The sequence below is a fragment of the Mauremys reevesii genome, linkage group 4 (assembly GCF_016161935.1).
Source record: "Mauremys reevesii isolate NIE-2019 linkage group 4, ASM1616193v1, whole genome shotgun sequence".
NCBI lineage: Eukaryota > Metazoa > Chordata > Testudines > Geoemydidae > Mauremys > Mauremys reevesii.
The window spans coordinates 133585878-133604049 of NC_052626.1; the positions used below are offsets into that span (position 1 = coordinate 133585878).

Consider the following 18172-nt stretch of genomic DNA (forward strand, 5'->3'; position numbering starts at 1 on the left):
TGTCCAGATACTGAGAATAGGAAGAGGAAGCATCAAAACACCACAGGATGGCTGCTCTCGCGATATTCCCAGACTAAAGGCCTGACCCAAATCCTGTTAAAGTAAAAGGCAAGATTCTCCTTGACTTCAATGGGCTTTGAATTAGGCCCTATTCCGGCCGGTGTTTTGAATAAACTTTATTTTAACTACCCAAACGATTGGGAAGGCCAGTGTATGCATATAACTCCCACTACAGCTCTTGGTCATGTTTGCTAAGGGTGCCTGATATCCAAAAATAGTCTGAGCACGTAATACAGAATGCAGCATTACTCCCACGCAGTGGTACCAAGGATTTTAGGGTAACAAAAATAGAGTATTGACTCAGTAAATGGTACCTGGTAATAGACAGGACAGCGCGGGAGGGCCTGTAGGATAATAGAGAATACAGAGGTGGTTTTGAGCGGCAACCCCAAGAAATTCACAGGCTTAAATTCAGTGTGCAGATTCCCCAAAAGTCAGTGCACATTTTAAAATATTATCACCATGCAAACCTGCGTGACTGCATCTTGAGAGGGTTATTTTTGTGGTTGTGAATCAAAGCCAGGAAAGGCTTGTAAATTTCCTTATATTTCACCTCATTGGAAAAAAGGAAGGAGAATAAAGGTGATGCCTAGGTTATGCAATCCATATGACTGGGTATGTGAGTGGGTTCTGGAGGAGGAGAGACATAGGGTTGACAACGATGCTGAATATTAATAATCCTTCTGCCTGGAGGCACTTGCCATTAAATGAAGTTGCTGCTCTTCTCCATCTAGATGAACGTTATTTCCGAGTTCCTGCCTCTGTTGTGTTCTGCTACTTGCTCCAAGAGTCCATTGCTCTGAATTCCACACACAGAGGGAAGGAGGAGAGAGGATATCGGGAGGAGAGGTGTGATGGCCCCTTGCCTCGCAAACTCACTGCTACCCCGAGTTGGAAGCACAGAAAGGCTGCTCTGCGCACCACTCAGACAGGGGAAGCGTCTTCATAAAGGAATATGTGAGAATAGTCAGTTCCGGAGGCTTTGCCGGCACTTTAACATTCCCCCAGGGACTCACAGCGCTGTCTGGGCCTCCGACCGGAACATGGTTCCAAACATCTCCTAAAGGGACAACAAGATGGGTTTGGTTAGAACGGTACCAGCAATTTACACATGTTGGTGTCCAACCACACAGCCACTACACTTGATCTCCACGTCTCTACCCAGCCTTACACCTTCTTCATTTCCTTTTGAGGGGTAAAGCTCAGGAAGGTTACTGGCATTGTGGCTGCCTGGTTTTTAGGGTTTCCTTTGCATTGTTCCATAATAGGCTGAAAGGATCCATTTTCCAATGACTGTCTTTCTTGGGCTAGACCCTCAGCGGATGCAAACAGTTTAGCCCCCATAAAAGTCAATGGAGCTACGCTGATCTATACCAGCTCAGGGCCGCCCAGGGGAGGGGGGGCAAGTGGGGCAATTTGCCCCAGGCCCTGCAGGGGCCCCCACGAGAGTTTTTCGGGGCCCCTGGAGCGGGGTCCTTCACTCACTCCGGGAGCCCCAGAAAACTCTCGCAGGGCCCCCGGAGCTTCTTCCGCTCCCAGTCTTCACCGGCGGGGGGTCCTTCTGCTCCGGGGCGGAAGGACCCCCCGCCACCCAATTACCACCGAAGCGGGACCCGCCGCCGAAGTGCAGCCGGGTCTTCAGCAGTAATTCGGTGGCGGGGGGTCCTTCCCCTCCGAGACCCGCAGCCGGAGTGCCCCGAAGACCCACTGTGGGGGACCCCCGCCGCCGAATTACTGCCAAAGACCCCGTGCACTTCGGCGGCGGGTCCCGCTTGGGCGGTAATTCAGCGGTGGGGGGCCCCCAGCCGCGGGTCTTTGGGGCACTTCGGCAGCGGGTCCTGGAGCGGAAGGACCCCCTGCCTTCGAATTACCGTCGAAGACCCCAGGCCCCCAGAATCCTCTGGGCGGCCCTGTACCAGCCGAGTGCTTGGACCGAGATCTAGTGATAGGCCTCATGCTCCACACTCTCCAAGCTTTGGAGGCCTTCAGGACATGAACTTTGTGGCACAGGCCCATCTCTAATATGAACCCAGGAGTTCCTCTACTGGAATCGACCAACAGCCCATCTAACCCAGTATCCTGTGACACCCAGTGCCCGATGTTTCAGAGGAAGACATAAACCATCCACCACAGTGTGTAATACCATACCACGGAGGGTGAGGGTTTCTTCCGGTCCTCACCCCACCCCAAAAGCTTCTGCATTTAAGCATGAGGACTGATAGCCCACCAGCCTCCAGGCACATGACAGATAAAAGGCAGCAGACACAGCAGCAAAAGATGAATGAGTCTCTCATGAGAGGAAGGACGGTCTTATAGTCTTATAGGCTGAAGATGCGGGCTCAGTTCCTGCCGCTGCCACAGACTGACCTCCCTGTGTGACCTTGGGCCACTAACTTCCTTACTCTGTGCCTCAGCTTCCCAGCTGCAAACTGCATAACACCTCTCCCTCTCACCCACCCTTGGTCTGTCTCATCTATAGTGGTTCTAAGCTCTACGGGGCGGGGGCTTATTATGTGTATGTACAGCTCCCTGCATAATGGGGCATCAGTCTTAGTTGGGGCAGCTGGGTACTACCACAATACAAAGTAATTCCTGGTCCTATTACTCACCTCCTCCAAGTTCTTGAATTCTGCACTGCTTTCATCCACAGATTCGTCATAGATAGAGAGCTCTGTCTGACTTGGTCTCTGCATGGGAAGAAGTCAAAATCAATGATTAGCAGGCACAGGACTGAAAGGGATAAAACCGTAGCTAACCCAAGAACAGCCTATGAAGTTGCCCTATATAGACTGGAAGCACAAATTATTCTTCGACATGGGCGTGGACCAAAACATCAGACCCCAAAACCAGTAAAGTGGATACAGAAAATGGATTGGGCAAGTGCATTGGTCCTGATTTGCATTTACACTAGGGCTGAACTATACCACTCCAGCATTACATTTACATTACATTACATTTTGTGGTCCCTTTTGGCTGTGAAAGTGGTATAAAAAGGCATTAATGCAAATGAGAATCAGACCTATTGCCTTCTGGATCTTCTTTTTAAAAAAACAAACAAACAACACAACATTTGTTCCAGTGTGAAACTACCTGTTTAAAGTACAGTAACTGGAATCTGGGGAGTTAACAGTGACCCTGTAAGACACCCCCCACCCACCCCAACATTTAGATTCAACAAACAAAACTAAAAAAGAGTCAGTTGTTTCCTTGTCCTAAATCTCAGTGGTAGCCAGGCGGTTTCACCTTCAGCAAATCTCTTAAAAAGCAAATAATTGCTGTGCGGCAGTGATAAGGTCTTTCCTAGGATCAGCCCAAGGTTGGGGCTGCAGAAGTTTTATCAGGTGTAGCAATGCAAATAAGTGGGCTGGGAGCAGCCCATGGCTGTGAGCAGCTAGTTACAGCATAGGCAAGGGAGAGGTCAGACCACAGTTCGCTTGTTCAGGGAATAGTGAACTGCAAGACTGGTGTTCAGAAGCGGTCGCTTAAAGCTGTGTGCACCACGCTGTCTGTGTTGGTTCACTGTGGTGTCTGATTGCCTCTCCTTCAGCAGGAGAAGAACAAAACAAATGATTGCACAGCTCAGTGTCTGTCTGTGAGTGCTGCTGATGCCCTCATCAGCACTGCAGATGCTATACTTAAAATTCCAGCTGCCCCATGGTTCCCTGGGACATCGCCCCAAGCTGCTCGCCCCAAGCCCTCCCTGACTCTTGCACGAGGCTGTCGCTACACAAGGCTGTCATTGCTCACTCAAGCCCTGCCTCAGTGGAAGGCTGGCGTTGCCCCTTGTCCCCACCCCCGCACATTCCTTCACACCCCACTTTTTTTGACAAAAGTGGGCCTTTGTCCTGTTTGCTCTTGCCAACTGATCAAGTCAGCAAGAGCAAACAGGACAAATTCCTCCTTTTGGGAAAAAAAAAAGAACGACTGGGACAGGGCTTAAAAAAGGAACTGTCCCAGCCAAAACTGGACGTATAGTCACCCTATAAGACTCTTCAGCCCCCCCTCTCTCCAGCCCCCCCATAAGACTCTCCAGTCTCACCATCCTATTGGTTTCTTTCCCTGCTACTCCCCTTGGGGTATAAGGTGCACATATTGTGCGTACCCACTGAATGCCTCATTAGTGCACGGGCCATGATTCAGTCACATACGTTGTTTTAGGAAGGTTTTGCCCTTGTGCTGGGAGCTAAAAAAGCACACCATTTTTGTGCTTTTCAGGAGACAGCATAAGCTAGTGGATAGTGCACTAGACTGGGATTCAGGAGGCCTGAGTTCTCTTTTGCCACTGTTGCCATGCCCATTTCACTTCATCTCTCTGTGCCTTTGTTTCCCTTCCAACCCTGTGTCTGCCTGTCTATTTAGGTTGCTAGCTCTTTGGGGCAGGGACTGTCTCTCAGTATGTGTGTATACAGCACCCAGGTCTCTAACAGCTACTGCAATGTAAATAATATGGGGGTGATCAGTAAGGGAGTAGGTGGTGATTGACAGTGAGGGGAACAAGAGTTCCCAGAGTAATCATAATAATTCTTCTTCTTTCCAGGCTGCCATAGAGTCCTATAGTCCCTCTGCTGCTCTTTAGAAATACTGCCTCACCCACTCCCCCCCAACCCTCCGGTGGCGGTAGAAATACACTGGGAGAAGGGGCCCAAAGGGAAGCAGGGTTTCCAAAGGGGAACGTCTCTCGGTAGCGTATTTCCCCTGGCTCAGCTGCTGTTTGCGCACACGCATAGTAGCAAGTCTGGATGTTTTAACACGTTATCATGAGATAAACTTGGCAGCCTGGCCATTGTTTCCATTTGAGTTACTATGCAATAACCAGCCGGTATCTTACTAAATAACCTATGTCACCCCTCTATTTACAGCACGTGCCACGTCGCTGCACGTCACTTTCCTTGCCCCTCCCACTGGTCGTCTCGGACGTGTTCTACCTCTAGTTTCTATGAGCTGATCTCTGCCCTTGTTTGCATCTATGCCTCCCCCTTGGTAATCAAATTATCCCAGTTACACCTGTGCAATGCTTCTGACTTCAACAGGGTTGGAGAGTGACCCCTATCTGCGTGTCTGGTCTATACCCTTGGCCCTCTACCACTTGAGCTAATGCAGGGTTCTCAAACTGGGGGTCGGGACCCCTCAGGGGGACGCGAGGTTATTACATGGGGGGGGCACAAGCTGTCAGCATCCACCCCAAACCCCATTTTGCCTCTAGCATTCATAATGGTGTTCAATATATTTAAGAGTGTTTTTAATTTATAAACGGGGGGTCGCACTCAGAGGCTTGCAGTGTGAAAGGGGTCGCCAGTACAAAAGTTTGAGACCCACTGAGCTAATGGAATAACAGTAGTAGACTCTTATCCTCTCATGTTAGTGCAGCTGTGTAGCTGAGGGCAGAATGCAGCCCTGCGGTTCTGCACCCTGGTGGAAAGCCCAAGGCGTACCTCTTCTAAACCAGGAGGACGGAAGACTCCTTTGGCATTTGCCAGCGCAAACAGAACAGCATCGTGGATGGTCAAGAAGATGTGACTTGGGTCCAGGCCCCCTTCTTCGAAGACTCCGCCTGTGCTAATGTCATGGTACACCTGGGCTGCAGAAGGGGAAAAGACGCTATGAGCAGAGAGAAAGAGACTGAAGGCGGAGCTGTTTGAAAGTAAATGGGGCTGATGGAGAGTTCCTGAACCGGTAGCAATCCCGGTGGGCAGACGCTTACCAGATCAGAAAGGAAATGGTTGGGACTTCTCCCCAGAGCAGAGCAGAGTGCCTGCACAAAGCCTGTGCATTACTGGCCTCTCTTTTAAAGCCGGAGGGCCCACTGCTGTTGATGCACTTGCAGGTGTGTAAATGAGGGAAGAATTTTGTCCTACGTTCTGTGCTATGGTTGGTTTCTGAGGTTGTGACTGAAATGAGATGGTTTGTTGGGCTGAGCAGGAGGAAGGTGATTACACTGGCATCCCAGGGAGGGTTTTCAGTGGTTCATGGGGGGCAGCAGTGGAGAAGGCAGTTTTCCATGATTTTGGGATGGGGAGGATTCTGGCAGAATTTTTGTCCTGGGGTGAGGCAGGTCAGTAGAGCAGGCAGGGTGGTTGGAAGAGAGAAAGGAAGGGTGAGGAGAGACAGATTTACTGCATATATATATATATATATGTATTCTTATAGGTGCAAACTATGGAGGTACTACAGCTATAGCCAATCCCAGATAAGTTGCTTACATTTATACACACCAAGCGCAGACTTTTTCCAGTCTACATTCCCCCTCCTTTCTCCGTCCCATCTGTTCTGATTTGCTCTGACATGTCAATTACACATTATTATGGAGAACAATGAAGCCCAGGAAAGTCCAAGTATAATCCTGTCCTATTGTGGGCCGATAAACTTGCATGTTTATAACCATTAGCCACAGCTGTTAAGCTCCAAAGAGAACACAATGGGGCCTGAAATAAATGTTTTCAAGCGGAAAACATATCCAAAAGCCTCAATCCCAAAGAAAACCATCCCCCTTTTCATTTTGCCTTTGTGTAATAAAATAGCTCTATAAACCCTTTCTTCTTGCTACAAACTTGCTTTATTCTCAGTGGCCCTGAGCTATGAAATCCTGATTCCTAAAATAATCAGCATGGAGTGGCATGTGGCGGAAACCTCATCACTTAGGAGATTTCATAGTAGCAGTGGGGAATATACTGTAGGGACCAATCCCGCATTAGTCACAGGAGAGGACTAGATAAATGAAAACTTCTTTGGTTCTCTACGGTTTCCTCCCACCCTTTCCATTGATTCAATATAAGAAATATATCACCACTACGCCTGTGTCTGAGAAATGGGGGAAAGAGCACAAAGAAATGTGCTATGCTTGGATGCTTACCATGCACGTTTGCCAGGAAGACTTTAATCCCAATCTTTTGATAGCTGGAACACAGCTGGACGGGAAGATGGAGAGAGAAGATAATAAGAAACAATAATAATATTTAGAGATGCTTTGGACTTATCCAAGGTCTTTAGTCCAAGGATCTGAACCCACTTTGCAGATGCTAATTCATACACCCTCACAAGCTGCAAGTGAGGAAGATAAGAGGAAATTACTAACCTGTAACTGGAGGTTCTTCAGGATGTGTGGTCCCTATCTGTATTCCACTGTATTCCTTCTCACTGGCTCCAGGCACATGGTGCACCCACGTAAACCCACAGTGGAATACAATAGGGACCATCACTTGAAGAAGTATCTTTATCCCCATTCCCTTCCATGCAAATAGAGTTGCAAAGAAGTGACTTGTCCAAGGAGTCACATGCTGAATTAGTGGCAGAGAACTAACCTTCCCCAGAGCTTTTGTGCCCATCAGATCCACGAAGCACACTCCACTCATGTCCAGGATAATGGTGTGGAAGCTGACATAGGGTGGTGCTGTGATCATTGGGTCGACGTTTGCAGCTGGGATAACACTGCAAGTGCTGCCCCGATGGCTCGAGATGCTGCCCTGTTCACTTGAGGTATGGACCTGCCCGGCATTGTTTGCAGGGGGGTGGAATGTGATGTAGGAGATGCTGGTGCCGTTGGCAGTTGTTTGATTATTGTTCGTGTCCGTCGGAGAGGTGCTTTCAAAATCTTTCTGGAGCTCTTGCACTGACAAGGTCTGCAGTCAAACAAAGGCAACCAGGTCAGGATGCGATTATCAGTGCTCTTGACCTACCTCATGAGGCCAGCATCCAGCCCAAATTTTGTGTTTGAGCTACAGCATGTATTTTAGAAAGACATCCATCAGGCCAGTGTCATTGCTGGCATTACTCTATACGCTTCAGTGGAGTTACAGCAGGCACAAGCTGATTTTTGTCTGCGCCCAAAGGATCAGCCAGTTTGTCAAACATCGTCAACGTCTCAAACTGCAAGCTGCATTCTGGCCACAAAGCCCCACCCCCACTCCCACTTGGCCCATTCGTTACCCTTGGCTGGGCATTCAAGGTACCCAGCGGGGAACAGGACATTTGACAGCATAGGGACAGTGCCTGGGGTTTTGAACTCACAATGTTTTGTCCAACTTTCATAAAGTAAATACATAGTTAATATGAGTTAAATTTATCATGTATTTTATCATGTGAATGTAATCTAGATGAGATGATTCTGTGCTGACTTCATTTTGGTCACTTGTTTCATAAACTCTATATATATAAATTTAAAATTTTGACAAACAAAAAAAATTATATTATTTGCATCATTCTGTCAAATCAGAATTTTTCTATAGTGCTTGTTTGACAGCCTCCCCGACCATGAAAAGAGAAGCCAAGGGGTGAGATATAGAAAACCCTCAGGATCCAGTCAGGAGGAGAACAATGTGGAGGCACAGCCAGGGCTGATACAGCCTCTGCTTCCTGGATCCTCTAAGTTGTCTTCCCAGGTACCAATTACCTCAGCCAGCTGGGTTCCAACACGGGAGGCCACTTCGACAACTTGCCAAAAAATTCCCAAGGGCTATATCTACTTTGCATATAAATATTCACATACATTTTAATAATCAAGACTGGCTACACTGTGCCCATATTTGCCCCCTTCCATCACAGATGTCATTTTGGATTCACTAGCCACAACATGAAGAGGAGACCAGATCACTAACGGGTGATCTTTCCCTGCAGTTACAAGTTATGGGCTCCTGGGCTAGTCATTCCCGATCTAGACTCTCTGGGCAAATTGAGCTGAATCCTGCTCCGACTGAACTCAATGGGACTTTTGCCCCCGAGTTTGGTTTGGTCCTTTGTGTAGGTCACTGTAGCATGCGCTATAGGTAAGAGAGGGAAGGGGGAAGCGCCACGGGGGGGTTGGACACATGGATGTACATGGGGCTATACAGCAACCAAAGAAACCCAGAGTGAGTTACCTTCTTGTTCCCAAAGAACAATTTTTGCAGCTTCGTTGTTTTTTGTGATGCCGCCTTCTTCTCCTGGTGTTTCACATATTTTTTCCTGGCTAAGTACACTTTGCTGGGGTCTACCCCAGTCTGCGGAGAAAAAGAGATAGTGAGTTGGGTTTGCTTATGTAGCTCATCTGTCAGTGATGTGAGCTCAAGAGCCTTGTACCCATATATGAGAAACAGAAAGGGAAACAGACCACTGCCCATGCTGGCACATGGTCTAACAACACTTCCCTTCTCAGGAGCACAAAATATAAAGGCAGCAGGACTAGAGGGGCTGGAATGGAACTAATTGTTCCCCCAGCTTACATACTCCCCATTTCAGGGTGAGTGTTTGCCTCAGCTGCTATGTTCACACTGCTATTTTTAGCGTGCTAGCTTGAGTCCTGCTAGTGTGAATCTGTCCAGATGGGCTGGAAGGCTTGCTCCCAGCTGCAGTGTAGACATACCCTGAACGGCTAAAGTCCCAAGCTCTTGTAGCAACATGCACAAAACTTGGATGGAGGAGCACAGGTTGCAAAAGGAGGGAAGAGTTTGGAGGAGGCACTGGGAAGTCAGTCTGTGTGCACATGGCTGGAATGCTAGCGGCCATTGCAGCACCTCTGGCAATAGTTGTTTTACTAAAGAGCCAGTTTAGTTTTGCAAGCATGCAATCATCTCATGTTATTACCCAGCATGTGGTACATGAGATGTGATAGTAACAGTGGGATTACATTGCAGCTGGCACACTAGCTGTGTCTGAGTCAGGTGACAAAAAGTCACATGACAGCAGCCAGGAGGGTGCATCAGAGGAGAGTTGTAGAGAGACCCACTGACCAGGGAAGAAAAGGACTATGACCTGGAAGGGTAGAAGGGATTATTTATGAAACCCTGCTGATTGGGAAAGGAACTGCTGGTACCTGAGAAGGCAAATGAATTGCTTATGTTATGGAACCCGAAGGGCTTAATAAAGCAGGCCCATGCAGGGGAAACATTAATTAAACCTCCTGCGTGTTTGTGACATGATTGGATGGCTAAGCTGGAAAATGGAGGCTATATTGCTATGCTGGGAGGTGGTCTGCTGTCAACCACACGCAATGCTCCTTATCAGCAGAGGCCTCAGCTGAGCTCCCTTCCTAGCTAAGGTGACTGACATGAGAAATGGTCTCTGCCCTCAGAAACTGAACACACAGTCCCCCACGGTGTTCCCAGGCCGTGCTGGCTTTGGGCAGTCAGATCAGAGGCTGAGATCCACATACTTTTGAAACCAATTAGTGCTTTCCATCATCTCTGCAAACAGAAGCTGGCTAAAGTTTTCTTACCTTCGCTATAACCTTCTCCCTGAATATCTCTGAGTTGGCAAAGTACAGTGGGGAGCAGTAGGTCACAATTTTAATCCCATCAATTTCATGGACCTGCAACAGACATCAGAGTTCAGACTATGCACAGCAACTCAAGCCTTTGCATGGGCTTGTTGGGTTTGGAGTTTTTGCAACAAGAGAAAATACAGGTGGGGTGAATAGATCTGGCAAAGAAATCTCAGGTAACCTTCAATAACTGCTTATCTGTGGGGAACACAACTAGAGCTGGGCGAAAATTTTTGCCTGAGACTTCTTTTGGTGATAAATCCAGATTCAGAAACCCCAAAACGTTTCACAAATTCATGTCTGTTTTGCCAAATTATTTTGGCTGGGGAAAAAAAAACCAACAACCCCAAAACCTTAAAACAAAAAAAAATCAGAAAAAGATAAAAAACATTTCATGTTGACATTTTTGAAACAAGATGTTTTAATTTTTTTTACTCCACATGACTTTTTGTTTCAAAATTTCTTTAAGTTTTTATTAAAAATCAAAAACGTTTAAAAATGGACAAAATAAAAAAGGAAACAAAAAAAAGGAAACGTTTTGCTCGACCCAAAGCAATTATTTCTGGGCATTGCCAGTGAACTGAAAAATCAGTGATTTGCACAACTCTAGACACAACTGCCAGCTCCCTCAGCTTTACCATGGAGTAATAATGTAACCAATGAACCAGCCCTGCAGGTGGGGCAGACGGGTGGAAAATCTGGGTGCCTTCTGCTTAAAATGAGACCAACAGGTAGTAAATGATCACAAAGGCCTCCCCCTGAAGGAACAGATCTACTGTTATGGCTTCTGAAAAAAATAACAAGCAAATAACCCTGCTGAGCTGAGTCAGGAGAGACAGTAACACAGCCTACACCCCTTTGAATCACTTATTGGTCAGGTCATGCAGGAATGAGAAACAGGGGGGCTTGCATTTTTTGTTGGGAGATTTTAGCTTCCACACTTACCTTATTATAGGTTTTGGGGTTCTTGTAAATGTCGGTGGAAGTTACCTGACCCAAGGCAGAGCCGTTACGACTAGGGGAAAAAAAAATACAACAGATAGATTACATTTAAGACGAGGAAGAAAAATGCTGCTTCTCTTGCTGCCACGCAAGCGTGCAGCATACGAGGATTATTGTTTATTTATATTATGGTAACACCTAGAGGCTCACACAGGACTGGGTGCCGTGTGTTCGGTACCGGTGAGAGCAAGGTTAATTCACAAGACTGCTCTGTTCTTTGGCTGAAATTCACCCCTGTGCAGAGGCCTCCAGCTGGTCCTATGCACCAGTTAAGGCGTATGCTGAGGGGAGTAAGTAACACATAGGCTTTGTGCCAGACTTTGCAAAGTGTGGATTTCACCCTTTATGAGCAGTGGATTCCTTAGGGAAGGACACATGGAGCTGGTGTTTTTCTGGGCAGGGTAAATAGCAGCAGGTAAATACACGCACTTTGGAGTGGGCACCTGAGTTACTGTGCACAGGAACAGAAACCAGGTAGTAATTAACAACTGACATTCCTGTTTGCACATTGAAATGGGAAGATTTGGAGCCTGCATTCTCCCAGGGCCTCCTGTCAGATCCTCCTTTGAAAATCTAGCTCGAAGGCCATTGATACAAAGACCCCCCCAGGTTGTTTTGTAACTGGAAAATGTTCTGCAGTTGTGTGGCCATATTGCAGCTTGGCACCGAGACGCTACTTACAACTGAGTGTGGAAAACCACTACCAGCACAGAAAATCCCACTCCGACAGCGAGTCCGAACGGCAGGCTCAAGAAGAAAGCTGACAGGAAACTCACCACCCAGACCAACTGTGGAAAGACGAGAATGGTAGGTCACTTCTCTCTGCCACAGGCAGTGGGCACTTGCAAGGACAGATGACCAGAACCAAAATAGCTATGGCTTGGGCATTAAAAACCCTAAATCTAAATTTTGCAGCTTAGACCTTTTTCTAGATGTAAATTGCTGTTTGGTGCACAAGTAAAGTTTTCATGTGCAGTGTCTGTTCTTGGGACACTGAGGCACAAGTGCCATAAACTCAAGTTCCTCAGCTTTAGCAAGGTGTCAGTACATTTGTACAGTGCTTCAGATACCCCTCAGTACCCAGACTAGCTCACCCACTACCTTGCTGACTAGTCAAGACAGGACTTTCGCTGCTTAGGCCCTTTTCTAATGTATTCATGCCTTCCTGAAAGCCCCGGCTGCTGCTGCTGCTGCTAAGTCTTTTAGTAGGGATGTGCATACACTTGAAAACATTTTTTAACAGCTGGTATAAAAGACCTAGATATGTAACTGAAGCAGAAGCAATGCCCTTTGAGAAGCATTTTAGAATCCTCATCCCACCCACAACAGGAGTAATTGGCCTGATTCTGATTTCATCCACACCAGGGGGTAACGCCACTGAATTCAAATCCCAGATTTACTCTGGTATAAGAGAGAGAAGCAGAACCAAAAGCTTTCATTTGATCAGTGACTTCCCTTCCTCATAAGCCCTTTATAAACTATGTGATACCTGAAGAGTGATCCATGCAGCCAGCTCATGATAGCCATCTGATATCACATAGCAATGTCGTGACAACAGTTTAGGACAGGAAGTGAGGAAGGTCACTGTATCCAATTGAAATTCCAGGGAAAATTTAGGTCAGCAAAATGCAATTAACCTAACTGAAATTTGGCCAGGATACCGGGATCAACAGCCCTGTGTTACAAAAAAGGGTAGTGCAATCTTTCTTAACTACAGGTGACCAGAGCCCTGCTTTATTATCTGATCCAAAAGACAGCACAGCTTGGACCTATGTCAGTAAGATGGATCTGAACTGAAAAATTGGATCCAAGCCTCTTGAACTTTATGGAAGATCACAGATGGGATCCAAACTTTGGGTCTGTCTGGACTAAGGTGAAAACAGGTGTTTTTAAAATCGGGTTAGGTAATATGACTTGAGTTTGTCTTGACTAGGAAAAGTGGTCTGGTTTAGATGGAGTTCAGTGAACAAGTTGGCTAAGCCCAACCTAAACACAAATACTTTTAGTAGACAAGACAAATCTTTAGGCTCCAACAAAACCAGCTGGCAGCATTTTAAAAGAGTTAAACTGTGTCTAAACTAGCTACTGAAGTGGTGTTTCAAGTCAGGTGAGTTCACTTAGTTTAGAAATGTACCTTTTTGACTAGTCAAGACAGGCTGGGATGCTTAAAGGTTTTGTTGTTTTAACTATGCCACAGTGTGGCTGTAATTATACCAGTATAAAAAAGTGCTTATACAGGTATAGTTTATTTCAGTTCAGGCATTTAAATAAGCCATACAGGTATAAGGCACCTTTATGCCAATAGAACTGCATCCACACTAGGGCTTTTACTGGAATAACTATGAATATGTCTACACTACAAGTGCCACAGATGCAGCACCATAGTGTAGACAGTTACTACCATGATGGAAGGGGTTTTTCCCCTCACTGCAGTAAATCCACTCTGGAGGTGGTAGCTTGGTTGACAAAAGAATTCTACAGCTGCATCACAGACCTGAGCCATGTGGCTAGGTCGAACTAACTTTAGGCATAGACCAGGCCTTAGTATGCAAAACCAAATCACACTCCTAACTCATAGGCATTCTGGGACTGCTTTGAAATATAGATCAGTCCTTTGTAGCGCAGAGCCTTTGTTAATGTGTTGTTATGTGGTGCATTCATAGAATGGACTGAACTATTCACACCGCTTTAAAAGGCCCTGCCTGGAATCATCACCCATCTCTCCAGCACCTGTTTGAACAGTATTTTAGGAAAGCTCAAGTCAGTCCTTTTGGATTCCTTGTTTCTCTGATAAAGCAGCTTCCTTGGGATTGGGCAGGCTATTCTGGCCCAGTTTGCACAGATACCACCCACCAGCATAAGTCCTGTTCAAACAAAATCTTTAAATGTCAGACATTTCCAAATTCCTTTCTGTCTCCCCCATGCTCTCAGATTAGGTTTATATGTCAACCAGTGCCTGGGATCCTTATCTTTGATGATGGCCTCTCCTTCCCCTGGAGGGCTGTTGGCTGAGTTTTTAAGTCATGACTCGGAGATATTGAGTAGGGCCGGTTTGGCTTGTTCTTGACAAACAGGCTCTTAAGGTTGATTGGCATTTAAATAGGGCAGGTAATAGTTCAGATCTCAGCATTACATGCATTAAGTGCGACAGGGCTCGACTAGACCAGACAAATTCTACATTGCACCTTACTTGTGATCATCAAGCTAAACGCCGACTAACACTGAGTCAGAGGCGTTATTGTGCTTATAGGGTGAAACTCACCCTTCTGCATGCGGCCAGCATGAGGCCTAGGCCCTACTTAGGTCCTATCTAAGCCCTGCTTAGAGGGCTCAAGTGGTGGTGCCTATGTCTTGGGCTGCCCCACCATGCAGAGGTGAGTTTCACTCCTATTGAAAAACGCCATCAGATTCTGCTCCTTCTCCCCCAGGACTCTCGCAGTGAAGGACTCACACAGTCCAGCTTGCTTTTCTTCCACAGGTAGAAGGGATCAGCCAGCTGCTTGAGGGAGTTTTTCAGGTTCACTGCTATCAGGGCTCCCAGCACAGCCTGCCAAGGAGACGGTATCAAATTAGACTCCAAGACAGGAATCATGAAAGTGTTATTGCTAAAGGGGAAACTGCTTGTTGCAAATATCGCGTGCTCTCAGGTCTGGCTGCCAAGAGGGATTAGCAATGGGTGACGAAGCTAAGAAAGATCATGCTTGAATCTGGATCCAAAATAATTTGTTTTATCCCCACCAGTTCCTTTTCACCTGCCAGAGAATCAGTGTGGACATGGCCCCTTCACACTATGAAACTATGCTATGGGGTGGCTCGGTTTTTTATGCAGAGGCCAGGGGCCATCTTTTTCTTCTGTGTTTGTACAGCACCTAGCACAGGGGAATCTCAGTACATGATTAGGGCTGATAGGTGCTACTGTAGTACAGCTAATCATAAATAATTAACACTAGGTAAGCGTCATTATTAGAGACAGGCCTGAACCAAATACCTGGTTCTGAACACACCCAACACTGGAGCAGCTTGGCTTCAGTCTAAATAAATGGACCAAACCAACACCCTGAATCCAAACCCCCAGAAGTTTGGGGAACTTTGGGCCAGATTTCACAGCCCACACTTAGTTACTAAATAATCACATAATTACAATAGTAAATAATTTGTTCATAGAGCATCCTCCACCTGGACATACATAACTAAAGTCAAAATGACAGGAAGAAAAAGGCAGCATGGTCTAATACTTCCCTGAACTCAATGCTTCATTTGTAATGAAAGAGGTGCAAGCAATTAGGCGCTGGGACTCAAACAATTTGTTTACATTCATAACTGTTGCAGTAAGCCCAGAGGTGCCAGGGCTCTGACCTGCCAAGCCCTGGCACAAATTAAGCCCTGTCCCAATCTCATCACTTTGCTCCCTCTGGATTTCAAGTTTTAATCAACCCAATTTCTAAACTCCAAGTTCACTCCAAGCCTTTCACTAGTTTTTGTGCTGAAACCAGCAATTAGCTCAGGTTCTCTTGACATTTGATCCAGATTCACTCAGTGGACCTGGTTTTGAGAAAACCCCAGATCAAGTGAGTTTCATGGGATGGGGAAGGAGGAGTGGGGAGGGGAGTGTTGTTTATGAGAGCTATGTGCAGCTTCATCTGATGGCTCTTTGATTTACAAACAGCAAGGAAGGCTGACCTGGTTTGGCTGGACATACATGACACAGGAAATGGAGCAGGTTAGCTATACCCCATGATGTCCCTACTTACATTCCCCCCACCCTCCATGGCCCTCCTGGTTGCATGTGGTTTTACCTTTGGAAGGGGGTCGAGGTAGATTCCCAAAGCCAGCATGGTTATCATAACCACCAGCGCTACAAAGAAACTTGCCACCTGAGGAAACAAAAAGAATAATTACAGCGGTAACCTGGCATTTTTAAACCTTATGTCATTCCTTAAACTGGGGACCGATTACATTGGGGCAACTATGGAGCTAATGGATTGAGTGTCAGGATGAGGCTCAGGATTCTGGGGTATCTTAGTCCTGCCACTGATTTGCAGTGAGGGCTGGGGCATGATACCTAATCTCTCTGCCCCTCAGTTCACTTGAGCTCTGTGCTTTTGCCCAAGACTTGTCCCCGTGACAGGCCCCCATTAAAAGTCACTGCTGTTGGTGCCAGATGAAACGAAAACAGCTAAATAGTGAAGAAGGGTCTGGCATCACATGACCAGTGCCCACCTGGAAATCGTAAGGAGCAGAAAATTCTTCTCGAGGACCCAGTGGAATGACCAGCATGTTAGACACAGGAGTGCCTGCTGGCGTGGAGAAGAAGAGCTTTCACACTGAATGCATTTAGTATTAGTGAAATCTCCTGGATTAGCTGCAATGGAGAACAAAGTGCTTCCCTTATGCCTGAGCCTGGGAGGTGCTGAGCACCCACAATGCCCAGTGCAGTCCCAGGGAGCTGCCTACACTGAACAACCTTCAAGATCAACAGGTGCTTGCTCCACAGCATGGGCAGCAAAAGTGCCAGCACTAATGTCTGATGAGGAGGAACCCCCCTCTGTGGGAGAGAGGGCAGTTCGGTCTCGGTGGCCCATGTGTCCTTGACCTCTCTGCTGAGTCTGTCAGCACGACAGCCAGTCAGGAGCATGGTTTTGGTGATGTAGACCCTTGCTCACTGGAAAATGGGTTGAGATTCACCAAACCCATCCCATACAGAGGCCACTGGAGACATCCATCAGATGGTAACAACTTCCAGCCAGATAGAGACCCAGTCTGGATTCCAGCTGGCACTCTGGGGAGTAACAGCTCTATGATCATCATTAGTCATGTGATCCAGCTAGCCCCTCAGAAAAACAGCCTTCCGGTTCAAATTCTGCTCTCAGTGACAATGGTGTCAATCTGGAGTGACTTCGCTAAAGTCAGTGGAGTTACTCTGGATTAGCAACAGTGGAGTCTGAATCTCTGGCTCTGAGTTTTAGCAGAGAATGGCTCCACTGGACACATTTAGGTGCCCCCTCTGTGGCTGTCTATACGCTAATCGTGGAGGTGTCATCACAGTTGCTAGTGCGAAATTGGGCACCAGGAAGAAGAAAGTAATAACCTGAGATTTTCCTCCAGCCCCGTCCACAGCTAGGGTTACAGACAGAGCACAGCAGATCACATGGATTTTGAAAAAGGATCCAAAGAAGTTACTGCAGCCCAGGGCAAGCATTTCCTGTGGAGAGAAGAGGAAGGTGTTTGTCAGAGGAGGAAGGAAGCATCACTCTCGTGCCGGCTCCCTACTGTTTCCTCTAGCAGCAATTAAAGGGAGGTGAGAGAAGTAGGTCACGGGGATTCCCCTGCTCTGCTTGTGTGAGCGGCACTGTCCACCCTGCACACAGCAGTCATTCCTGCCCCTTTTCCTCACCCAGAGGATTGCTCCTTCTCCTCCCAGAGGCATTGGTGGATTCCCTAAGTTATGCCCATGATGACACATCAACTCCAGCCAGTGCCTGGCAACAAGAGACCAGCTGGATTTCTCTATAAAAACTGTGTCTTTAGGAAGTTTTAACAAGTTGGCAAATCCTTGCCATGCAAACATCAGAAACAAAACAGTCATCACAGCTGTTAGCTTTTATTTAAAGAGACATTATACAGGAATATAATCATCAGATCTTTCTGTTTCATAGGGTGTTACCATACTACAGAGTGAGCATCGTTACAACACCTATAATATGTCATCTCTAGCGATTTTATTAATACTCCCAAAAACTGGACAGGTGCAAGAGGTTTTTTTGCAGGTGGATGTACTTTGAGTATTGAATAAAAGGTAACCAAATATCTAAGTATCTATCTGTCCTCTGTCTATTTCCTAGGCACGTAATTGGTGTGTTTCCCTAACCACAACCTCCC

General features: G+C 46.8%; 1 protein-coding gene across 1 annotated transcript in view; it reads right to left on the bottom strand.

The window, feature by feature from the left end:
- Nucleotides 1-895: 895 nt before the first annotated feature.
- The window catches only part of SLC26A9 (solute carrier family 26 member 9), a 29844-nt gene continuing 12567 nt past the window's right edge, over nucleotides 896-18172 (bottom strand). The window contains exons 9-20 of the mRNA XM_039537737.1: nucleotides 17382-17495; nucleotides 16090-16167; nucleotides 14745-14840; nucleotides 11975-12081; nucleotides 11237-11306; nucleotides 10247-10339; nucleotides 8913-9032; nucleotides 7359-7676; nucleotides 6911-6965; nucleotides 5493-5638; nucleotides 2670-2747; nucleotides 896-1120 (exon numbers count right to left, since the gene is read on the bottom strand). Of these exons, the coding sequence (XP_039393671.1) occupies nucleotides 1073-1120; nucleotides 2670-2747; nucleotides 5493-5638; nucleotides 6911-6965; nucleotides 7359-7676; nucleotides 8913-9032; nucleotides 10247-10339; nucleotides 11237-11306; nucleotides 11975-12081; nucleotides 14745-14840; nucleotides 16090-16167; nucleotides 17382-17495 (1323 nt within the window). The 3' untranslated portion in view covers nucleotides 896-1072. The remainder of the gene's footprint in view (nucleotides 1121-2669; nucleotides 2748-5492; nucleotides 5639-6910; nucleotides 6966-7358; nucleotides 7677-8912; nucleotides 9033-10246; nucleotides 10340-11236; nucleotides 11307-11974; nucleotides 12082-14744; nucleotides 14841-16089; nucleotides 16168-17381; nucleotides 17496-18172) is intronic.